Genomic DNA, 24,718 nt, shown 5'->3' on the forward strand with positions numbered 1-24,718 from the left:
ATCAGAACGAGTGAATAGCCTTTCTCTCTCTAGAAACGCGGTAAACAAACAGGAAAGGGAAAGGATTTACTTTCTCTCTCTCTATATAGGAAAACGCGGAAAATATATTGCGTTTGGCAGCAGGAGTCGTTTCCACGTTCCTCTCCTTCCTAACAGGATGCTATCATTGAAAAGACTTACGGTAGTACCATCATTTATCACTCATTCATTTCTTTATTCAATTATTCCCACGTTGCAAGTTTGTTATGACCCTGACATTTTTTTTTCTTTGACAAAGTAAACAAAAATTGTTAACTTTTTATTCTCTTTGACATTTAAAGAAAGCAACCCAAGCTTTGATTTTCAACTTTCCTTGAACAATCTTTCTGGCTATTTCGTTTGCTTTGCTTTTACTTTGCCTATAAAAAAGGTTGGGTTAGTTTCTGTTTTCACAAACACAAAGCCAAAAGCTTGTCTTTCTCTGCCCTGTTTTTCCTGTTCTGTCTTTCTTTTTTGTTTTAAGCTTTGCTTTTGCAGAGAGCGGTATTGGGTGGAGAAGAAAGAAAATATTGGTCTTTCTTATTGCAGAGAACAATGATGAACGGTGGTGATTTAGTGGATAACAAGTCCGCTGTTGGTGGCGGTGTTGAGGATATGTACGGTGAAGATAGTGCCACGATGGATCAGCCTGTCACTCCTTGGACTGTCTCTGTTGCTAGGTGAGTTACCCACATTTCTGCACCAATGCCTATATTCCTTTTTTGTTTAGATTTTTGGTTTGTTAAAACTCGAAAGTGGTATTTGTTTCACCTGATGTTTGTTAAAGTTGAACTAATAGTAATAATTGTCATTCAGACATTTTAGATCTAAAACAATTTCAATATTAATCTGCAAATTACCAAAGATCATTCCTTTGTTGATCTTTGCAGATAACGTTTGTGTTGGTAATATAACGACAATAGTTAAATCTTCTATCATATTTGTCTTTTCTGTCAATATTTTTTTTCTACAAGACTGCAAATTGCACCACTATATTTGTCACTGTGGTTTCTGTTGTTCACATACTTACTCACTGCCATAATAGAACACGTTAATGCTTGATTTTTCATTTTGTGTCTAATAATTTCAATGATTATATACTATTTTTTCTGGGTTTTTAATGATTTCAACACTTTCTTGAGAATAAAGGGAAAAAAACCGAAACTTGCAAACAAAGTGATGCCTTGTTAAGATAAACAGAAAAGCTACTGTTATTTCTTCCTTCTTATGCATACATATAAAGTTTAGATCTTTCTTACTCCTGTTGCAGTGGGTATTCCTTGATGCGGGACCCACGTCACAACAAAGGGCTGGCCTTCACTGAGAAAGAGAGAGATGCCCACTACCTGCGTGGCCTTCTGCCCCCTGCTGTTTTCAGTCAGGAGCTTCAGGGGAAGAGGCTGATGCATAACCTTCGCCAGTATAAAGTTCCTTTGCAACGATACGTGGCCATGATGGATCTTCAGGTACTTGTTCATGTGTTGCATAGCCCACATTGGGAGTTGATTCAAGTGAATTTAAAGTGTTGTTTTAAGTTCTTGCACTTTCAGTTGAGTCCATGTTTGCTATGTTAACACATATCCGACGAACATGAGTACGGAGGTCTGATTCTTTAAATATATGAAGAAACTTAAAATTATTGAACGTACTCACGTGGGACATATATTTGTATTCAAGACTCCCTCCCCCTCGAGTCCGTGTAACAAAGCATGTTTGTGTCACAAAGGCTAGTGATATGACAGCTATTGACAACTTACCTTTACTGATGGTCTATTGCATTTGCAGGAGAGGAATGAACGACTATTCTACAAGCTGCTCATTGATAATGTGGAAGAACTGCTCCCAGTTGTGTACACTCCAACAGTCGGTGAGGCTTGCCAAAAATATGGGAGCATTTTCAGGCGCCCTCAGGGTCTTTACATCAGTTTGAAAGAGAAGTATGTATTTGATTGTGTCCTGTGTATGTATTTCCTCTTATATGTTGCTGTTGCATAACAATAACTAAGCCTCACATTCTCTCAGGGGGAAGATTCTTGAAGTATTGAAAAACTGGCCTGAGAGAAGTGTTCAAGTTATTGTTGTCACTGATGGTGAGCGAATTTTGGGACTTGGTGATCTGGGTTGCCAGGTAATGCTATATTTGTATTGAAGTAGTGAGTCAACTGGAACAGTGATCCTCTCTCTTATAGACCAACTTAATGATTTTTAATATTATGATTGTTTTCAGGGAATGGGTATACCTGTAGGAAAGCTTTCCCTGTACACAGCTCTGGGAGGAGTCCGTCCCTCAGCAGTAAGCATTGTTAAAACCATTCTGTTGCATGATTGATTTTTTTTTCCCCAATGGATGAGTTTATAGTGAAAATTTGAGTTACAGTTATGCTGCAGTAGTTCCCTAATTGCATATACAAGTTTGATTCAAATTTCTATATTATTCAGGCTTTCTACAGCTTAACCTAACAGTATAAATTACTTCCTAAATCAGCTACTGATATTTAATTATTTACAACCTTCATTCTATATTTACAGTGCTTGCCTATAACTATTGATGTTGGGACAAACAATGAGAAGTTGTTAAATGACGAGTTTTATATTGGGCTTAAACAAAGGAGGGCAACTGGACAGGTTTGGTGATTTTTCCTTTTTCTCTACATTTTTCCATCCAGTCATAGTTTCCTATGCCGCATACTTAATCTGAAATACTAAATTACATTGATTTCCATGGTATAGGAATATGCTGAACTTCTTCAGGAGTTCATGTCTGCAGTTAAGCAGAATTATGGAGAGAAAGTCCTAATACAGGTAATCATAAGTTCATACTCATTTTAAGCCTTTACTTCTGGATTTTTACATGCTCTGTTCTCTGAATAAGATAAGCATGATTTTCAGTTTGAAGATTTTGCAAACCACAACGCATTTGAGCTATTGGCAAAATACAGTTCTACTCATCTTGTTTTCAATGATGATATACAGGTGATTCTCTCTAACTAGATTACTCTCTTCTGTTTTTCATTAATGATGGTAACATTATTTTAGTTTTGAGAAATATCCGTTCTTATTTTGTAACTCCTTCATAATGGCAGGGCACAGCGTCTGTGGTGCTGGCAGGGCTTATTGCAGCCCTGAAATTACTTGGTGGAACTCTTGCTGACCATAGGTTCTTATTCCTGGGTGCAGGAGAGGTAAGGCTCAATTAACACAACACCATGAAGGAAACTTACCTTTTCTAGACAACACCTACTACTAATTAGTCTCTTCAAATTTTATCATTTTTTAGGAGTTTTTTTTCTTTACATCACTTAACCTTTCCTCCTCTTTCCTCCAGGCTGGAACTGGTATAGCTGAGCTCATAGCTCTTGAGATGTCAAAACAGGTAAAAACTTTATGCATTTCCTGTGCTAAATATTCGTTTCCTCAGAAAATCTTTGTGGCTAAATATATACTGTTTCTTGACAGAATGGAAATCCAATTGAAGAGAACCGCAAGAAGATTTGGCTTGTAGACTCAAAGGTATTGTGAATCTCAGCTAAACATCTTCTGGAAAGATTCTGTCTATAAATGGCATACTTTTGTCCATCCTGTCTCACTCTGATGAGTTTTAAATTGTGTGGCAGGGATTAATTGTTGACTCTCGTAAGGAGTCACTTCAACACTTCAAGATACCTTGGGCTCATGAGCATGAACCTGTCAGGAAACTCGTAGATGCTGTCAAGGTGTGTAATTTGTCTTGAATTATTTATCTATATTTCCAGAAAAAACTGTTTCGGGGGGTTTTTCCTTTTAACTTGCCTTCTCACTTTTGCTCTTGATTAATCAGGCAATCAAGCCAACTATCCTGATTGGAACATCTGGGGTAGGAAAACAATTCACAAAGGAGGTTGTTGAGGCCATGGCATCCTTCAATGAGGTACTTTCTCTCTCTCTGTCTGTCTATATGTCTCTGTATACATTTTAATATCATCTCAACAGAAGAGTTTTGTACTAATCTTGATGGTTGACTTGCAGAAACCTCTTATCATGGCTCTATCCAACCCTACCTCACAAGCCGAGTGTACCGCAGAAGAAGCATATACATGGAGTGAGGTATATGACCTGCAATGTTCTTTTATGTTCTGTAAGCTGGGATGCCTTGTTAAAATGTAGCATGGAGTTTTATACGTCCATAAACCTTCACCATTTTCCACCTTTTATCTGCAGGGTCGAGCAATCTTTGCCAGTGGAAGCCCATTCGACCCCTTTGAATATGATGGCAAAGTCTTCGTGCCTGGCCAGGTTCTGTCTATACCTGAAGCATCTTGAAGTATGGAATTTATTTGCACCCAAAGTTTTTTATACTTATTGTTATCTGCTTGTTTGATGTAATTCAGGCAAACAATGCTTACATATTCCCTGGATTTGGTTTGGGTGTGATAATTTCTGGTGCAATTCGTGTTCATGATGACATGCTTTTGGCGGCCTGTAAGTGCATGAAATCAACTTAAGATGAATAAACCTTGTGCCTCTGTTAAACTAGATCCATCAAGCCACACTCACACTGCCTCTACAAACTTTTTCTATATATAATACCCTTTTTACAACTATTTATTTATCATTTGGTTGTTTTTCCACCCATACAAACTGTAAGAAATTGGACCTAACTGCTTTTCTCTTTTTTCCCTCGTGACAGCGGAAGCTTTGGCTTCACAAGTGACAGAAGAACACTTTGCAAAGGGACTGATATACCCACCATTCTCCAATATCAGAAAGATATCAGCGAATATTGCTGCTAAAGTTGCAGCCAAGGCATATGAACTTGGTGAGTTCCAACCTGAAACCTGATGCATGATCATGCTTTGTCTTTATAAGTTGTTTACCTCTTATTAAAACCACTGCCCTCCGTATTCATCTCCATTTCCTTTTTGTTCCTAGGTCTGGCTTCTCATCTTCCTCAGCCTGAGGATCTCGTTAAATATGCGGAGAGCTGCATGTACAGCCCAGTCTACAGAACCTACCGTTGAAAGTGAAGCAGAGTCCTATACTTTGTTAGTCTGCGATTTGCAGGGCTCACTTCGTTTTGCTCATGTTTTCTCCCAATTTTCCTTTAATTTTTTTTCTCCGTTTCTCTATGGCTCATTTATTGTTTATCCCTTCTGTTTCTGTTATCTCTCTAGTTCTTGTAATTGAGGTTTATGGCATAGCTATTAGCCTATTAGGACCTATTAATTTTTTTTTTCTTTCCATAGAAATTTTTGGGAGAACTCTTATATTTAGTCCTATTTGAAATGAATCACGACATTCAGTCCTTTTTACCTTTCTTCTTTTAAGAAATTAACATTATCTTTTCAACGACTTCTGTTACACATTTATTATATCATGAATCAAAACAATGTAAATGTATAAATTTTATACATTATACGTTATCATTAAGCAAGGTATTATTACAAACTCCATTGGTCCTCTCCCTCAAACCAAACAAAAAGGAAATGACAAATCCAGATGCTTTTGAGCTTCTGCATCAGCTTAAGGTCGATTGAGTCAGTTGTTTGCTAGGCCAAGCTTTAATTTTCTCCAATAAGGCTCTTGCAATCATACGTGCTATGCCTTACTTAGAACAAGCAGCATGAAATCTAAGCCTTTCATTTATAACGCTCCATTTCATACAAGATAGTGCTCCCAAGTTAATATACATAATATAATCTCTGATAGTCTAGTTGCATATTAACTAGAGAATAGTTTAGGAGGTACATGATAACACATGGTTTCTAACGCATTTCATCCGTAACTTGACAACTCCTTATCCCCCAAAAGGATTTAGGCTTCAACTTCTCATTTGTTGCAGTGAAAAGCCACCCCATATGGGTTTCACAAGACGCACAGTTTATGATCGTCCATGCATACCTGTGAAAAGCAGCAATTAAGTTAATCGTGGTTATACAGCCAAGAAAAAAATAATTAAGAGAATGATCACAAGATAATGTTGCCATTCATGTAGACGTCAACAAGTTTTGCATATTGATTGATTCAGACCTAATTTGCAGGTTTACTGCCCTCTCATCTATAAAGTTCCTCCAACTACCACATACACCAACACGATTGTCATAAGAGAGTAAATGCCTGATCATCAACGTTCCTCATTTACAATAAAAAATAAGAACTTGCAATGACACAATGCAAATCATGAAAACCAGAACTGAATCACTTTGCTTTTGCCAACTATATCGACATGATATCTTTCCTGTACTGTCCTCTTCATAACAACTTGTTACTAGTCATTACAAGTTAATCACCAAAGGTATACTAGGGGATTGTGACCATCTAGATTTTAAACAAAAGTCAATTACCCCAAAAGAAGACATTATCACCCCATTAGTATTAATCCCAAGGCAAAATGAAGTAACAATCCAATATTTGATGAAAAGGTACCAACTATCCAAGTTATTTAGTGTAACACCATTAGCTTCATACTAGCCTTTGAGAGAGAGTTTAAGACCATACCCAGGAAACCAGCTGAACTCTTTAGCCGGTCGGCTTCTGAGCGCTAAGCCATTTGCTTTATAAAAAGTCATTACCTCATGCACAAAGCCATCTGGGTTAACAAAAGCACCCAGAGGACCATCACTGGACATCACCAACATATCTCTGCGCCTAGCAAGTAAATTCTGAAAAGAAAAAAAGACAATCAAATAGAAGTTGGTCAATAATAGCTCATAGAACTGCATATTTCTGCAGTAGCAACAGGAGAAAGCATGAAATCATATGGCATGGGTATTAACACACACACACACACAAGTGAGATGAGTAGAGAGAGAGCAGTACCTGACAGATCTTACATCGAATACGATCAAGTCTTTCAAGTAATTCAATTTCCCGACGCAGTCTATATGAAATACCATCAATTTCCAGAAGCTCCTGCCTTGTAGGTTCAGAGATGGGAATTTTACTTGCAATATAGAAAGACAAAAGATCAGGCTTCTTCACAAAACCATCCATGCTCGGAATCCCAACTATATGTTTCCACATATCTGCAAAATAGCAATATCAAAAACATTTAATATTTATGAGATTTGAAAAGAATACCATGCCAAAAGGAAACAACAACATAACAAGCCAATTAGCAAATAGGAAGAAAATTTTACTAAATAATGACTGAGTGTTTGTATATATAAAGTATATTCCTTTATTCCTTTTGCAAATGTATCACAGAACAAAATGTTCTCATTTCAAACTCACAAAGCATGATAGAGAAAGGGAACACCAATCGTACCAAGAAATGACCAAAATGAGTTGTCTTAAATTAAATTCTGAAAACCTGCCATGCAGCAGGAACCACTATTAAGTTCTTCCAGAAACATTCTTTCCAAGATTCAAACCTAAACTACACACCAGGCAAGGACAAACAATATTCTCATAATTCACAAACTTAGCAAAGTCTCCAAAATAAACAAAGTGAATGAGGTGCTGGCAAAAGAACATAGGGTAACAACTAATATCAAAGTTGAAATACCTGCTGCCTTTTGAGCAAGACAATATGAGTCATACATACGATATACCCAATAGGGCCAGAATGCTCTTGAAACTGTACATGAAAGATGAGACCTTGGTCTTGCCACTTTGTGAGCTATGGATCCCAAGCCAGCATTTCTAACTAGTTTCTTATGTTTAGAAGGTGATGAACCCATGAAGCTGGAGTCATTTCTGCACGGACTTCCTGACTGGATGTCTGACTCAGACAATTTATTGTTATCATCACTGTTTGTTGATTCATCCGTCCTATCAGACTCATAACAGGCACCAATTGCAGATTGATGAATTCTCCTTTCTGTTTGAGAAAGTTCATTCTCAAAGCTTTCCTCTGAATTCGCTTCTGAATTATTTTCCTCATTCCCATCTTTACGTGATGAAGCATTTAAAGATATCATCTGTTGACTTTGCAGATTACTAAATGGTACCAATTTTGCATATGCATCTCGAGGGGTCCTTAATGGCACATCTTCTTCAATAATTTGAATCTCTCCACAAGGCTTAAAAAATTGAGAATTTACAGCAAATCAGCATTCTATCATACATGTACTAACAAGAAAGATATTTGTGAATATTTTCAAAAAAAACAAGATTATTCTTACTGCTCCTTCCGCATCAATCCAATGGCGTCTCAGACGAAACCGCTGTTGGCCACGAGTAACCACATTAATCGTACCATCCTCTAGCGAACGAAATTGCCGAATCTGCAAATGTGAGTTAATACATTTAAGTAAAATTATTATAAATCAATCATAGTCAAGCTTAACATCGCTATCAAATGGGAGTGAAACTTACAAGGTACTCACAAGGGTACATCACAACACATACACAGACATTCTCTAACCACATAATTTTCTCTGGTCCAACAAAATAGTCTCATCAAGCAGAATTCAGTTTGACAACACATATTCATTAGCAAATAGCATTTTTCCTCACCTACTTATTTACACCTATAGCTAAACATGCTTACTGCTTTTGTTCAAATCTTGAATACCCTTTTTCTTTGTGTAGTGTCTGGTGTGTGGGAAAAGGAGGTGCTTTATTTTTGGTGCTAATAAATTTTAAAAGCAACTGCCTAAGCACTCTGTAAATGAACCTCAAACAAGTAACAACTCTTATGCAATGCTATATGTTGTTAGAAATTAAATGTAACCCAAATGCAAGTTGAATGCCTATCAGCAAGCAAAAATATATAACCAGTGGGTTTTAGCAAGTATACCTCTGCAGTTGTCCCTATTTTTGCGAGCCTTAATGGTCCATTGTTATAGTCCCTGTAAACACGGACCTGGATAAAGATTCAACCCTTGTTTCATTATCCAAGAAAACAATCAACAAGAAAGAAATCACATACACAGAAAAGGTAAAAAAGAAAAGATATGATGGGAGTTCACCTACCACACCCATGGTATAAGGAGCATCAGCCTGAGTCAAAGCTCTGTTAACTGCAGCTACAAAGTTGGGTTGAATAACTCTCAGTGGGAGTGTGGCCCCTGGGAACAGGACTACCCCTGGTAAATATTAAACAAAAGAGTTTAAATCGTTTGATCTGTTAATAAAAAAGAGGAAGAATATTAAGAGAAGTAAGAAAACATCCAAAATAATATAAAACCATGTTATTCAAAAACTGATAATCAAATACTGATTATAAAGCTCAAAAGCTATAATAAATGGATCAGACTTATGTAGGATGTCTCCGAAGCCAACCTCTCACAGTGGCACTGAATCAAAACCCGCTAAATAAGTTAAATATTTAACGTTCCTAAAATTTTTCTGATTTTATCTATCAACAACATAAGAATATGATGAACCAATACTGCTAGAACCACAATTTATGAACACATATAATCACAACTTATACCAAGCGATGTGAACCAAAAATAAATGGAATATGTAAATACCTTCAAGATAGAACAATGGGAGGCTCAAGATGGCACCCCCTTCCCAAAAGGCAAAACTGTGGTGTGTATCATCAACCTCTGCCATATGCATTTGATAAAAGTCAATCTCAAACTATTTGGATAAAACTGACCAAAATCTTTATAATGGTAAAATAGAGAACATGATTACCGCCCAGATATGAATGTAAGGAAGTCAAATCGGTATTGAAGGTAAACTTGTCAATTGAAGGAACGCCACTACAGTATGAAAAAACAAAGTTAGACATCAATAATAAACCGTAGCAATCGAACTGAACGAAATCTCAAAAATGCTTTAATTCAAACTAAATACCGTTCAATAATTAAACGTAGCATTTGTTTTTTCACTAAAAGACTGAATGTTCAAAAATAAAATAGAAAAAACAATAAAATGAGCTTCAAAAAGAGTTCAATCTGCAATATTAATAAAATTTTCTTCCTAAACCCCTCCCTCAGTCCAACCCAAATTAAGGACACTGTGATAAAACGACGATAAATTCCAACTGCAACGGCAAACAGCGAATCATATGGTGGAAAAAGAGATGATATGGTTGGAGTGGTTACGTCGCGTCACGATCATCATCGGATGATTCGGCAAGACCTTCGACTTCTTCGATCTGTAACTCCTCGTAATCGAGCTCTAAAATCTGTTCGATCTGTCGCCTCTCTACTTCGTCTTCCATTTCCTTCTTTTGAGTGCTTTGCTGTTTTTTTTCTTTTTTCTTTTTTCACTATGGTATTAGGGTTTTGTTTGGAAATGAAGGGACTTATGAACGTTTATGTTGTCCCCGCCATCGCAATCGTCCCCCGCCCCACAGCAATTTTCCCTCGGGAAATTGAAGAATTGTTCGTCCCTTCTTCGCACACTCTCCTCCCTTCTAAAATTGTTCACGCGAAATCGATTTAAATACCCATTACAGCAAGCCCGTGATAAATCTAGACATCTGTAATCGTATAAACAAACCGTTCTAGGCCGGTTCGGGCCGACAAATTTTCTTATGTCATGTCGCGCCCTGCAGTTTTATTTCGTCATCCGCTCTTATTAAAAATTAAATTACCAAAAGAAAAAATAGTTTTATACTCGTGAGCATCATAGTTAAATAATATTTTTTATAAAAAGTAAAAAATAATTAAAAACAAAAAAAAAACAGCTAAAAAATCTCACTTTTTAATCCATAGAACGAGTATTTCAATAATTGGATTTAATGGTCATTCATTTTCACAAATTAAATTTTACCTTGCATGTTTACAAATGGATTTCATGTTTAATTCAGTTATTTCTTTTTTTTATATATTTTTGGACAGACTTCCAATTTAATTTTTTCTTCATTCTTTATAAAAAATCAAATCCATTGTTTCTCCTCATGGATTTAATTATTAAAAGAATCTTTAAGATTGTGCCAAAGTTGTATTGATCTACTTAGATGTTGAAAAATGCATACTCTTATTTTGGTGAAAAAAAAAATTGACCATGTCAAGAGGTGAATGAAATAAAACTCATCAATAACAAAGTAAACATATAAATCCATTCATTTTTTATACAGATAAAAATAAATTTAAAAAAAAATTGAATTATGAGGTGTCTATAGAAGATTTTGTTTAACTTAAAAGTTGGGTTCTTAAAAATTGATTTACAAGTATAGTAAGTTAATTGTGCAAGCTATTACTACTCTTAGGGTCATCTTTACTCTAATTCCGACCTAATTCAAGTCATTTATCAACTTCTTCAAAGGTAGTAGGATGTTAATATGCGGCACATTTTCAGAGAGGATAATAAAATAGCTAATTGTATGGTTAATAAAGGTTTATCATGTTCCTTCAATAGATACTAGAAAACTATTGTTGAACAATATATTAAAATTTTGTTTTTCTTGTCTAATTAAAATTTAATGAATTTTTTCTTCCTAAAAAAAATCTCAAATAATAAATTGGTAATGCAACAAAACAACCTTGAGTTTTCGCCTTGTCCCGTTCAAGCAACAATAACTTAATATATTGATATTACATGAACAAAACTAGTAATCAATGTGATATCAAATAATAAAAATTAAGATCGATAAACAACTCTTTAAAATATTATAATATTATAAGTAACAAGAGCTTATGTTAATATATATGAAATATTGAGTTTTGATTTTAAAATACATAATACATTATACAATTTTCATCTTAATAATTTAGTACCATATAAGTTACACACGAAAAGTTAAGGTGTCGAGATATTGCATTGATCTCTTTTATACATCATATGAAACTCATAAGCAACTGTACCATATAGTATTTTGTTTCCATTAGCAAGTTCTAAGTTATACATGAACACAGACGTTATTAATTAGCTTTAAAATAATACTAATAACAATACTGATTATGATGTTTATTATTTACAAATATCATGTTCCAATGTTGATAATGATTAAAATGATCTTATTATTTATATGTCATGATAAATAATACGGGCACACGCAGGCAAGGAAGAACGGAGCTATCATCCTAGCCGCTAACTTAAAGGGTGCACCGAGGCTAAACGAATATAAACCTATATAGGCTAAAAGAAACAGAACGAGGCGCGAGTACGCGGCAGACCAAGCTCCTTGCATTGCCTTACTCGTTTTTGCTGGATAAATCTTCCCAAACACAAATTTGAAAAACCCCAGAAAACGAAGGGAGTGGAAAAAATGGGGCGCGCAGTTCTCTCTCAATTTCTCATGCTTTCCAATTCCGCTCCTCGCCTCTCATCTTCACTGTACTCTCTCCTCCTCGCGTTATCTTTAAATCGATGAAATTGAAAATTTCATCCATTTACATTTTAGTTTGGCTTTTGTACTAAAGCAGGTCCTGTGGCGGACTTCGAAGTAAATACTTGAAAAGACCTGGATTAGTCCGTCATAATCGTGCTATAAATGGTGACAATGGCGCTGGTTTCCGTTGCTGCTGCAGTGTCTCGCTTTCGCAGCCGGCCACTCCGGAGACTTCTTCGAGCTCGGTCAAGTAATCTCCATTCCATAGTTTTATTTGTTATCTTATTTCCAATGGAGTTAATGGAAAGAATTTTTTAGAGTTGAATAGTATTTTATTACTTGACAAGGCAATGGTAATATATAAGCTTGTTTTTAACTGTTAAATTGAATTGTTGAAAACTGACAAGCCAGAATGTGTTTGGTAATCTAGAATAACTTTGCTTACGGCCCGTTTGGAACCAAATTAAATTTTAATTCATTTCATTTGAGGACGAATTTTATGGTAAAATTTGCTCACAAATGATTTTTTTTTCATTTTTTAAAAAATCAACTGTTTGTTGGATTCCAAACTAAGCAAATTATAGATTTAAAATAACTTTAAGTTTTTATTTCTTTAATTTCTAGCATTTTACTAGAACTGCGGTTTACCGAATGTATGTTGAATTACTTACAGGCAGAGAATTGTGTCGGGAGTCCAGCCAACAGGAGCTATCCACCTTGGGAATTATCTTGGTGCCATAAAGAATTGGATTGCCCTTCAGGTTCTCCTGATTTTCTCCACTATATTTCAAGGTCAAACGTGCTAAGTGCTATGGATAATATGGTTTTATGGCTTCAGCAATGTAGCTACTTCCGATGGAGTGTATGGAATATATTATAGTTTCTTTTTTGATCAACTTTAGTCGCTTTTGAAGTTACTGTCAATCACTGATGTTTTCTCCTTGACTAGTGCAATTTTTCTAGATTTCCATTGTGAAATTGATATGTGCGATCTTTTTATCTTTCTTGGCTAGCTTATTCTGTATGTATTTGTTATTCTTGTGAGCGATTTTGAGAATCTCCTACGATTAGGTTTTGTGGCAGGCTCTGGATGTCAAATCAATTTTGGATTCATGAACTAGACAATTGAATGCCTTCAATATCCTGGATTTCAATGAGAACAGAATAAAATGAACTAGTTTAAGCTAGTGGCTGTCTTTGTTATTTTAGCTGTAAACGGACACTTAACTGTTATGTTTAACTTTTTGCGTGATTAAGTGTTTCTTGACGTTGGTTCTGTTTTTGCAGAACTCGTATGACACTCTCTTTTTCATTGTGGACCTCCATGCGGTATGCTAGAAATAATATCTATAGTTATCTGTTAAAAGTTCCTCATTGATATTGCTGTCTCACAATTTTTTTTTTACATTGAGCTGCTTTTTGAAAGCAATATTTCTCTTGATTCTGTATGCCTATTTTGCTATTTTTAATTGCTTCATTTTTCTCCACATGCAGATTACATTACCATATGATACACGACAATTATCTAAGGCAACAAGGAATACAGCAGCTATTTATTTGGCATGTGGTGTAGACACCTCAAAGGTGTGCTACAACTTTTGGTCCTTTATGATACATTTTATGTGTCTATCTCACTATATGTTTGAATCTTTAATGGTAAGAAATAATCCTCATTTGGACATGCAGGCTTCTGTTTTTGTGCAGTCACATGTCCGTGCCCATGTAGAATTGATGTGGCTACTGAGTTCTGCCACACCAATTGGTTGGCTAAACAGAATGATTCAGTTTAAAGAGAAATCTCGCAAGGCGGTGCGTTTTTAGCTGTATGACAGCTCCATCTCCAATACTTATTATCATGATATAGCTCTCACTTTCATTGGAGTTCTGTACCATAAGCTCTTACCTATAAAGTTTTTATTCCTGTGCATTTGGAGTTGGTCAAAGTGGGAGTGTTTTGGTTTTAGTTCTTTTATACAAATATTAGGAGAAGAATTCAGCTGGCATCTGATAAACCTTTTTAGTCTAGAAAATCATCATTGAGCATCACCCCATATGCTTAGGTGCTGTCAATGTGTAGGCACCAATTCTCAATCATGCAGAAAAAGTTTAGTAAAAGAAAAAATCATGCTATTGGATATCAACTCCTGCAAAAGTCCTTCACTCCATACCTTTTAGACCTTTGGTGGTATCACAATATTATCCAAAAAAAGAAACATAGTATGGCTTGTAACATTCATGGAACATGGACTAATTTTATTATTATTATCACGGTAACAGAGGATTGTTAGTACTTTGTAGTAGAGTCATTATTTCATTTCAATCTTGTGTCTCTTATCAAATGTATGTTTTTTGTATGTATAAATCAATTGGCTTCCTCTGTTACGGTTTTGCAGGGAGATGAAAATGTTGGGGTTGCTCTATTGACCTATCCTGTTCTGATGGCTTCTGATATTCTTTTGTATCAGGTGATTTTGGAAACATGCATATTATCCCTTATTGGGGCATGCTAATAACCTTGATAGTTTGAGTATTTTATCTGCAAAACGTTGACAATAGTTTGATAAATTGCCCTGAATGTGCATGACTCTTACGCAATTGCTGCATGCTTCTGCAGTCTGACTTTGTCCCAGTTGGTGAAGATCAGAAGCAGCATTTGGAGTTGTCACGTGAGTTGGCTGAGCGTGTTAACTATTTATATGGAGGAAGGAAGTGGAAAAAGCTGGGAGGGTGAGAAGAAACTGTATATTTTTGAAATATTCATTTAAAGAGTAGATTCATCACTATGTCTGTGCCTCTTTTTCAGTTGCTCTATATTGTCATCACTAAAGCTTTTATTCTTCTAATTTTTTAAATTTAATTTTGGTCACAGGCGTGGTGGTGCTATTTTTAAGGTGGCCTTTCTATACCGATACTTGGTTTAGCCCTAGCTTATAAGCTTATGAATGATGACAAATTATGAAATGTTCTTATCTAAGTTTATTCCCTTACGTAGGTTCCTGAGCCCCTAATACCACCAGCTGGAGCACGAGTTATGTCCCTCAGTGATGGTCTTTCAAAGGTTTTCAGCAATCTATGTTTTGATTTGTGAAACTTGCATGTGTTAGATGAATATAAGAGTTCCTGACTTACCCACCTCCTATATAATGCAATTCCTCTTTGATGAATTGCTTAAGGTGATCATATTGGTAACTCTTAAGACTTTAAGGATTGAGTACATTCTTTTACATATATTTCTATGCTGCTATTGTTTTCAGTAACTTAGTAACATCTCAAAGTAATGGTTAAGTTTAAACTCTCATAGCGGTTCAGGACGGATAGACCAAATGGTCTAAGATGGCTTTGGTAGTATCCCTACATTTAGTTTTTGTGATAACTTATTCAATTAGCATCAGGCATGTCTTTCCTACCTTCTTTTTCTTTTCCATTGCTTAGGTCTTAAGAAAGCTTTCTGCAGACTCTAACCTAGTTACTTGTTTATATAAATAATCATCTTGCTTTGTGAATTATCTTTGACAAAGCTTTGCAGTCAGTAACTGGGGATATTTAATCCTTATTCTTAAACATATTATTATTATCCTAAATATAATAAAAATTCCATTCCCTTTTACAAAGTTGAAGATAAGAAAAAATGTGAAATCACCTTTCAACTTTTATTCATCTTGTAGATCTGGCTCTATGACCAGCAAAGAGGAAATAAAGGATAGCTGATGAAATTTTTATAACCTATTTGTTTGTTTTCTGAAATTATTTTTTTCTGAAACTGACTGACGTATTTCTGGGCTCAATCTTACAGATGTCCAAGTCTGCACCTTCTGATCAGTCTCGAATCAATCTTCTTGACCCTAAAGATGTGAGTGGCTTAATACATTTCTTCCTTCCCTCACCCTGCAGTGTGTGTGTTTGTGTTTGAAAATTTGAAAGGTATTATAATTCATATGCATACTACCGTTGAATTTAGTAATTATGTGAAAAAATCTGCATGGTAATCATTGATGTCATGGGTCTTTATCCTGGATTGGGCTTCAAAGCTAATTTTGAGTTGCAGTATACTGGGGGTAAAAGAAAGGGTTCTTGTGGACCATCTTACAAAGTTTTTGCCATGTAAGTTTATCTAATAAAGTTAATCCTAGCTTTTGTAATTAAGGAATATATACTTGTATGACTTCATGCACTCATTTTCAATCCCATGTAAAAGTTTGTGGAGCATAATTTGTTTTAAAGTTCTGTTTTTTGCCCATATCTTCGGTTTGATCTGAAGTAATCTCCTTATTTTGGTGGTAGGTGATAGCAAACAAGATAAAGCGTTGCAAGACTGACTCTTTCCCAGGGTTAATTCCTAGTCTATCCAGATAATATGAAGTTTTCCTTCTATTTTTATTTTTATTTTCTTTTTTAGATAATTTTTTCTATATGAACAAGTGAATCTAATCTGAAGTCTTACAAGCCCATTTTGTGTTGTTTGTGTCTCTTCTGGCAATTCTTATAGCCTGGAATTTGACAACCCTGAACGTCCTGAGTGCAACAATCTTCTTTCAATGTATCAGATAATTTCAAGCAAGACGAAAGAGGTTTGAAAATTAGGTGTTACTTGAGTTTGAGTACTTCATGTGTATAACATTTGAAATTGCGTTTCTGTTCATGTCCATCCAAGATAAATCAATCCTATAGTAATTCACATCACATTAAAAGTACTCTGGATTATGAAGCTAACAATAAGCCACTGAATGGTTGATCAAGTCTTTCTGGTTATAACTTTTGCTTCAAGAAAATGTGTCAGAGGATGTTCTCTGCATACAGTATTCTGAAATTAATATACACAGCTACACACACAGGAGTAGGTGTGAAATGTTTGAAGAACTAGATAATCTTTCTCTTCTTTTGAGTATTAGTACATTTTGTGCGGTATTCAACTTTGCATTTGAAATTCTTATTGATATTAAAATTGCTGCTGTGATATAAGAAATTGTGGAATCATCAATCAGTCTAGATAGATTAGGAGAGATTCAACACCTAAGAATTGTCTTATGTTTCCTTCTTATTTCAGGAAGTTGCACAAGAATGCCAAGATATGAACTGGGGCTCATTTAAAACCCTCCTTACAGATGCATTGGTTGATCATCTGCATCCTATCCAGGTTCTTAGCACCATACACAGGGTGTTTTTTTTTTTTTTTATTATATAAAAAAACTGGGTTATGGTGCATGATAGGAACATGTACATGCTATGCTGTTTTACATATAATTTGTCTTTGTTTCACTTGTGCATGTTATTTTCCCAATGGACTTTAGGTGTTTATTTTTGTGTTAATACTTAATTCTAGAAATATATGCGAACTTAAGATTTATCATATTTAATGCTGGCTTGCAAATAATTCTAACCATAACAGTTCATATATTCGTGGGGAGGAAATATACATTTATGGATGTTTTCTGTTGACTAATAAGTTTTGCTTCTAAATCACGGTAATTTAGTAGTAAAATCTTTTGCTGATGTACTTGAAATCTAGTGAGTCCTGGCTATATCTTATTCCAGCTGTTTGGTCTACCTAGAAATCAACCATTTGTGCAAAATGATTATTGTTATGAAGCTGCCTACAGGAGCCTAACAAACAATAATTCTAGTCAGGTCCATGTTGCTGCTTCAGTGTTGAAACCCCATTGGTGCCCAGATGGTATTAATGTTCGATTGGATTCCATCTTTGACGGTAGACAGCTTTTGTTTCTTTTCATGAATACTTTGTATGTACATGTAGGTTTCTTTTTGCTTGATGTGCATACAGTTGTTGTTTTCGGCCAAAGTTGTGGCCATATTTGGTCCAATCATTTTGTTGATTGCATTGGTTTTACTCTTTTGAAAGCTATTGAGTTTTCTTCCACTGATGATGTTCGATTATAATTGATTGGGGTGTCCCATCATCAGTCAGATTTTCTGCTTTTGCAGGTTCGGTATGAGGACATTATTTCTGATCCAGCGTATTTGGATGGAGTCTTGGCAGAAGGGGCTGAGAAAGCTGCAGCTATAGCTGATGCTACTCTCAATAATGTCTACCAGGCAATGGGATTCTTGTGTAGATGAGTGAAATGATTTGTATACAAACCATAACATGACTTTTAGATTATTCACCATCACCCCCAGAGTTTTTTGGAGTATATTCCCATTAAAATGTTCCGAATAAGTGAAAAGTTTTTTATTTGAAGGTCCACGAATTCTTTGATGGAGTTGCCTCTACCTCTCCTTTGCAGACAGGTGCCATTTATATTCCTTAATGTTCATTAAAGTTGGTGATTTATTGCCTTTTTCCCTAGACAATTTTTGCTGTATAAAATACACTGATTGCCTGATAGAAACTTGTTTCACTTTCATGTTATTGAGTGGGTAAAAAATTTACTTTACTTGCAAATCTTCTTTAAACAGTCATATTTATTCACTGAAGGCTCATGTGCAGTGGTTTATTGACTGGTTAAGTTCTTATTTATTTAATTGTTTAGTGCAACACAAGTGTGCTGTTGTCATCAAAACGAGTTACAGTTCAGTGATTGGTGTGATGTTTATAATGATTTTTCTGGAAGGACTTACAATACTGATAAGGTATTGATTGTGTGCTTTAGTTAGATAACCTAGAAAATATCCTCTAAAGTGTCCCAAGTCTTTCTAAGGATATTGCCTTAAATAATCTGTATAGAGAAAACAGATAAAGATTCATCTATCTTACCTCAACTAGTTTGAGATTAAGGCTTAGTTGAGGTAAGTTTGGAAACATCAGAATTTGGATTTTTGAGAATTATTTCTTGGAAGCTTCATCTTTATTAGAAGCAAGCCTGCCATTATGTGTAGTGTCTATCATGTCGGTAGTAAGATTCTTATCAGCATAGGAGATAGTGATAGAAGAGCGAATATCAATCCTTCCAGTGCAATTAAAATATCAGCAATTCATATTCTCATCTAATTCCACCCACCCACAGCCTTTCCTTTAACAAAGGAGAAGATGAGATCAAGCATCTATAAAAGACTATTTGAGGGAGACAGTGAGAGGTTAATGGCTCTGTAAAATCCCCTTCTACTCTCTTTCTCTCCCACTCTCTCTTCGTTGGGTGGCAAAGGAATAAAGGGAGCATCCTTCTCAAGTCTTCCTTCTTTAACTTTTGGCTGTCAGTTCCACAGAGAGATGTACAGAGAAAGATACATGACAGGGACCACTGTCTGCTCATGTAAAGGTAATGTTCTCATTCCAATCATTAAATTTTGGTCTCTTCTGTTTCCCTTTTTTGGTTGCCTCATGATCCTTTCAAGCTCCTTTTGGCATTCTCATTTTCTTTTGTTACATGGCTTCGCTAATTAGAAGAACCTTTTTATACTAAAACAAACTAAAGCCAAATGTTATTATGAAATTGTGGTTTTGGTAATGCAATTTCTTTGACATAGTTGCCTGTACTTCTATCAATTGTTGACTATATCTAATCTAGTGGCAGCCATATGCTAATTTCATTTTGTTTAAGACATTCCAATTCTAGGCTAGCCAATTAGCATGTGTCTGTACCTTTTGTAAACATGTTGCTAGTTGCATATGGTTTCTACATCGGGATCCATTGATCTTTCTAGAGCATGATCTGTTTGACTGTACATTTTGCTTGCTCCAGATTCCACTCCTATGGAATTTTATCTGCATATGGTGCCCTGATCTGAAAAGTTGAATGCAAATTTTTTTTTTCTAGTAATTGACTCGTGACAATGATTAGTTGCTTTATTCTTTGTCTTTTACATGGCTTCGCTAATTAGAAGAACCTTTTTATACTAAAACAAACTAAAGCCAAATGTTATTATGAAATTGTGGTTTTGGTAATGCAATTTCTTTGACATAGTTGCCTGTACTTCTATCAATTGTTGACTATATCTAATCTAGTGGCAGCCATATGCTAATTTCATTTTGTTTAAGACATTCCAATTCTAGGCTAGCCAATTAGCATGTGTCTGTACCTTTTGTAAACATGTTGCTAGTTGCATATGGTTTCTACATCGGGATCCATTGATCTTTCTAGAGCATGATCTGTTTGACTGTACATTTTGCTTGCTCCAGATTCCACTCCTATGGAATTTTGTCTGCATATGGTGCCCTGATCTGAAAAGTTGAATGCAAATTTTTTTTTTTCTAGTAATTGACTCGTGACAATGATTAGTTGCTTTATTCTGTCTTTTACAATTCTTAAATTCTTATAATTAAATAACTAACCAACTGTTCTATAATAATGATATTAGCATATTAGTTAGGAACTGCATCCTTTTATGCATGACCAGGACATAAGGATTAGTTACCGTCTCTCGAGTTTTCAATTTATAGCAATAATGGAAGCCTTCTTGAGTAATTCCTAGGAGTTCAAGTAGTTTGCTAAGTGTATCCTTAGATGCTGAGTTTCTCGACGTCTTATGTTTGATTCAATAGTTTGAATCATCAAATATGTAATCATATTATTTGGTCTTTTCACCAGCTTCCCCTGCTGGATTATGTAATTTGACGGATTGCTTGGATGATGCTTGAAGCTTCAAACCGAGGACTCGTATGCTGAAAGAGCAACGTTTTCCTGAAACTGTAACAAATTTACTGGCTTACTGAATCTGGTATTGGTTTATCACTGGGATAGGATAAAGCTAATTTCATTCCTTCTTCCTACTTTTTAGCTTTAGTCTTTCAGTTAAAGGATGAACATGGCAGCCATCAGCCATGCGTTCTTCATGTACAAGTTTGTTGCCTGACTTGGTTTGTTCGCCGGTGGACATGTAACCCTCGGGGGAAGGTTTCCAGTGTTGGTGGACGGCTGGGGTTGAACATGGCAAGGGGAACCTCTTATAGCGATCTGCTGTTTTTGGCCAACGTTTGTTAGCCACGTCCCAAAATCCAAAAGGTGATCTCTAGCTTTATAGTAGTCCTTTTCACAAATAGCATCTCCTTCGTATTTTGCAAGTGGTCCCATGCTTGGGCGAAGGGAAGAATATATAGCTAATATACGTTTATATATAAACAAACTGTTAGCACTCTTCTTTCTTAAATCTCTTTGAAGTATAAACCTTCGGAAAAAAGTTTAAGAAGTTCTAACCGATATGACGATTCTTTAAAAATTATATATTCATATAATTGATGGGACCAAAAAATGATTTCACGTAAAAATCAATTGTCGGCAATGATATTGTTGAAATTGAAAATGGGTTTGTTTAGAGAGTGAAAATATCCATTTACTTATATTAGTCTAGCCTGTTTGCATAGTATGTCGAGCTTAAGCGCTTATGATAATTAGAATTTTTTTTATTGAAAAATGATATAATATTTAAAAAAAATTTTGAATTGAAGATTTAATTTTTTTTTTTTAATTACATTTTGATATTTTTATTTTAAATTAAATGTTATGTTGATATGTTATAATAAATGATACGTTGATATAACGTGATATATAAAATTATTAATCATAAAAATATCATATGATATTTTTATTATTCATATCAATATCACATTATATAAAAAATGTTAAATGATATTTTAATTAATAATTAATTAATTAATTATTAATTATAAAAATTTATTAAATTTAAAATAAAAATATAAAAATTTAATTAATTTAATAAAAAATAAAAATTTATTTAAAATTTTTTTGAAATGTCATATCATAAAAGTTTGTGAAGTCCTATGTAACTTATGTTGTACGAAAGCTTTAAAATTAGGTTAAATTACTTTCCTTTTTTTTTCTTTTATAAAACTTTTGTTTGTGATAAAAATGAAAAACGTCAAATCTTTGATTCAATTCTTATAAGAAAGAATTCATCAAAACTACTTGGTACATTAGTAAATTCCTATATTTGTGTGGAATCCTTATGTCATTAAATTTTTTATTTTAGCCAAAACGTCAAAATCTAAATGGATATATCAATATGATAATTGGTTGACACGTAAGTCTCTTGAGACTTTTGCCTTGATTCCCTTTTTGTTTTGTATGTTTTTGACCAATGACTCTCTCTCTTACCGAAGGGTATAGCCATATACCATAAATAGGAAGGCATGGCCTTGAGCACAACTCCACATAGAATCACATTCAAATCTTTTTATCTGTAGAGCTATCTTCGTCGACGTCAGGTTTTACTAATATTTCTATCCAGGCAGGGATGGGCAGGAATCGCTTGCAACACCAAGTTGCCTGCATGAGAAGGTCCCTATTTGATCAGGTCGTCTCTCGATTTTCAATATTCGTACATTCTCAATTTCATTTTCCTTTTTATTTATTACCAAAACGTCGTTGCTTCTCTTCGTTTTAGCCTTTAATAAGTCAACATTGAAAAAGATGATAAATTTTCTGGTTTTTTTGTTTCAATTAATATTTTATGAATTTTTTTAATTAACGTAAACTTTGAATTGGAAAAAAAAAAACCACGTACTGAAATATACCTAAAAACACGTTTCTTTGTTTTTTAGTCTTTTTTCCTTTATTTCTATCTTCAGTTTCCTTAAAAAGCCAATATGCTATTGGACTTCACATGACGCCCACTCCAAGCATTTTCCAGAATATATAATCCTATGTTCGACAAAAAAGTAAAAAGAAAATAACTCAACGACAAAAACAAGAAGGGTGCGGCGTCGTTTCGAAACCTCAATCTATTTCGCATTTCTTTACGTGCCTCCAGGCACGGGGCCAAAGGAAAAAGAGCATCAGGCTTTAACTGATTCTTCTTTGCTCTTTTTCTTTTTATATAATTTTTAAACAGACAAGCTAGTATTCCACTTATAAATAAAAGATAAAACACTTTGTTCTTCACTAATTGAGCCCCTTCATTTGACTCATCCAACACAATCCATAAATCATTTTCAAGTAAATTTTTCTACTTTTCTTTTCTATCCTTAATTTATCAACAAATCAAGTAAAATGTGCATATTGAAGCATTGTTATAGGGATTCCTTGACGAGCAATTCATCCAGCTGGAGGAGTTACAAGATGATGCCAGCCCTAATTTTGTACAAGAAATTGTTACACTATTTTACACTGATTCAGCAAGATTGATTCAGAACATCGAACAGGCACTGTAAGGCCAACATTCTCGTGACAATCATCAATATTAGTTGAGAATTTGAGGTTACTGAGATACACTGCAAATTAAAGTTTCCTCTAATTACTATAGACTTGTATAAATCCATGCAGGAACAATGGGCCTATTGACTTTAGTAAACTGGATGATTACATGCATCAATTCAAGGGTAGCAGCTCCAGGTAAACTCTTAAATACCCAAATTAAAAGACAAAAAGTTAAATCGAATTTATACATATTAGTAGAAATATAATTGGTTTTCTAAGTTACTTGCTAATGGTTGAAGCATTGGAGCTAAAAAGGTGACCGATGAATGCAAAGTGTTCAGAGAATACTGCAGTGCAGAAAATGCTCAAGGGTATTTTCTTGTCTACTTCCTTTTCCTTTTCCTTTCTTCAATTCCATACATAGAGATGCTTAACTCATGAACTGCTCCCGGTGGCCGGCATTAAATAAGCAAGCCCTTTCTGAAGTGAATTCAATACCTTGCTTTTGTAGATGCATTAGGACTTTTCAGCAAGTCAAGCAAGAGTATGCAATCTTGAGGAGGAAGCTCGAAGTTTACTTCCAGGTCTTCCCATTTTTACCTATATCTCTTATTTGTGCTGTCACCGGCATGGTTTTAGCTTCTAATTACTTCGTCTGGTTTTTATGCAGATGGTGAGACAGGCTGATGTTGCTCACACACCATGAGGTGCCTGGCCTGTCAGGTGCTGATATAAATGGAGATATATAAACTGATATAGCCTTCACTAAAATTAGTTCCATTACCATGGAAACAAGGATCCTTTGTCGATGATGCATGAGTAACTATGTCCTGAATATCTAAATATCATCAATAATATGCCACTTTATATTTCCCACGGCTTTTTGATCAAGTTGTTTCCCTGTGCCCGAACTAATATTTCCTTTGGTTTGGTGGGGGTATATACATTGAGTGCATCGCAAAACTTAATGGAAAGTTGACGGTCTTGTTAGTGGCCAGATCTCAAGCTCCAAACTTAAGGTCTCCTGGGCGAGAGGTCATGGTCATCCCCGCACTTCGAAGTTGAGAGGAAATGAAGGGTTCAGGTATGGGACTATGGGGTGGTGGTGGTTTGTCAAATTCAACTATTCAACTTCTCTCCATGCTTTCAAGATTTGAATTTTGAAAAGTCTTGGGCTTTTGTTGTGTGTTGGATAGACAGCCCCAGATTTCCCATTTGAACCCACTCACATGATTCTCGTATTACTGTATTTCTGGGCCCAAATTTGCATAGTGTCTAGAGAGAGAGGGAAAAGGACTAAAACAGAATTAGAGTAATTATATCCAATCAACGTTTAGAAAAGGTTTGTACCAAAAAAGAACCCCGCACACAGTAGTTGTCTTGTATCCTGCTAGGTGAATACCTAGGGCGTTGAGAAGACCAAGCCATCATTTAGCAGTAAACGAATTACATAATTTTCTTTAAAATCATCATCACATCTCTTTTACTTCAGGTTTTT

The 24,718-nt window shown here is 35.1% G+C and overlaps 4 protein-coding genes across 7 annotated transcripts; 3 read left to right on the forward strand and 1 right to left on the reverse strand.

Annotated features, from left to right (window-relative positions):
- LOC18587999 (NADP-dependent malic enzyme) lies at positions 134 to 5,306 on the forward strand. Its single transcript, XM_018127573.1, has 19 exons — positions 134 to 181; positions 517 to 698; positions 1,289 to 1,484; positions 1,804 to 1,955; positions 2,041 to 2,146; positions 2,246 to 2,311; positions 2,548 to 2,643; positions 2,749 to 2,820; positions 2,908 to 2,991; positions 3,102 to 3,200; positions 3,344 to 3,391; positions 3,475 to 3,528; positions 3,633 to 3,731; positions 3,836 to 3,925; positions 4,024 to 4,101; positions 4,216 to 4,290; positions 4,386 to 4,476; positions 4,685 to 4,813; positions 4,927 to 5,306. The coding sequence occupies exons 1-19, from the start codon at positions 158 to 160 to the stop codon at positions 5,013 to 5,015; spliced, it is 1,830 nt and encodes a 609-aa protein (XP_017983062.1). The 5' UTR covers positions 134 to 157; the 3' UTR covers positions 5,016 to 5,306.
- Positions 5,560 to 10,428, reverse strand: LOC18588000 (protein cereblon). Its single transcript, XM_007012106.2, has 10 exons — positions 9,999 to 10,428; positions 9,586 to 9,653; positions 9,417 to 9,494; positions 8,914 to 9,026; positions 8,738 to 8,803; positions 8,121 to 8,222; positions 7,502 to 8,018; positions 6,814 to 7,019; positions 6,493 to 6,656; positions 5,560 to 5,895 (listed from the first exon to the last, which is right to left on the reverse strand). Exons 1-10 carry the CDS (start codon positions 10,115 to 10,117, stop codon positions 5,760 to 5,762), a joined length of 1,569 nt encoding a protein of 522 aa, XP_007012168.2. The 5' UTR covers positions 10,118 to 10,428; the 3' UTR covers positions 5,560 to 5,759.
- LOC18588001 (tryptophan--tRNA ligase, chloroplastic/mitochondrial) lies at positions 11,977 to 18,400 on the forward strand. 3 transcript variants are annotated; one of them, XM_018128053.1, is made up of 16 exons: positions 11,981 to 12,177; positions 12,264 to 12,422; positions 12,846 to 12,933; positions 13,460 to 13,501; positions 13,667 to 13,756; positions 13,859 to 13,981; positions 14,566 to 14,637; positions 14,787 to 14,899; positions 15,042 to 15,063; positions 15,165 to 15,230; positions 15,966 to 16,022; positions 16,454 to 16,500; positions 16,659 to 16,740; positions 17,217 to 17,306; positions 17,798 to 17,876; positions 18,113 to 18,400. In XM_018128053.1, the coding sequence occupies exons 1-16, from the start codon at positions 12,110 to 12,112 to the stop codon at positions 18,121 to 18,123; spliced, it is 1,209 nt and encodes a 402-aa protein (XP_017983542.1). In that variant the 5' UTR covers positions 11,981 to 12,109; the 3' UTR covers positions 18,124 to 18,400. The 3 variants fall into 3 exon arrangements, with proteins under 3 accessions (XP_007012172.2, XP_017983542.1, XP_017983541.1); XM_007012110.2 differs by lacking the exon at positions 17,798 to 17,876 and having other exon boundaries at positions 11,977 to 12,177; positions 12,267 to 12,422; positions 18,113 to 18,386; XM_018128052.1 differs by lacking the exon at positions 17,798 to 17,876.
- LOC18588002 (histidine-containing phosphotransfer protein 4) lies at positions 19,217 to 24,096 on the forward strand. Of its 2 annotated transcripts, none has more exons than XM_007012112.2 (9): positions 19,217 to 19,386; positions 20,656 to 20,756; positions 20,846 to 21,069; positions 22,313 to 22,378; positions 23,100 to 23,230; positions 23,347 to 23,415; positions 23,520 to 23,591; positions 23,732 to 23,804; positions 23,891 to 24,096. In XM_007012112.2, exons 4-9 carry the CDS (start codon positions 22,319 to 22,321, stop codon positions 23,924 to 23,926), a joined length of 441 nt encoding a protein of 146 aa, XP_007012174.1. In that variant the 5' UTR covers positions 19,217 to 19,386; positions 20,656 to 20,756; positions 20,846 to 21,069; positions 22,313 to 22,318; the 3' UTR covers positions 23,927 to 24,096. The 2 variants fall into 2 exon arrangements, with proteins under 2 accessions (XP_007012174.1, XP_017983543.1); XM_018128054.1 differs by having other exon boundaries at positions 22,317 to 22,378.

This window comes from Theobroma cacao, chromosome 9, assembly GCF_000208745.1.
Source record: "Theobroma cacao cultivar B97-61/B2 chromosome 9, Criollo_cocoa_genome_V2, whole genome shotgun sequence".
Classification (NCBI taxonomy): Eukaryota; Viridiplantae; Streptophyta; class Magnoliopsida; order Malvales; family Malvaceae; genus Theobroma; species Theobroma cacao.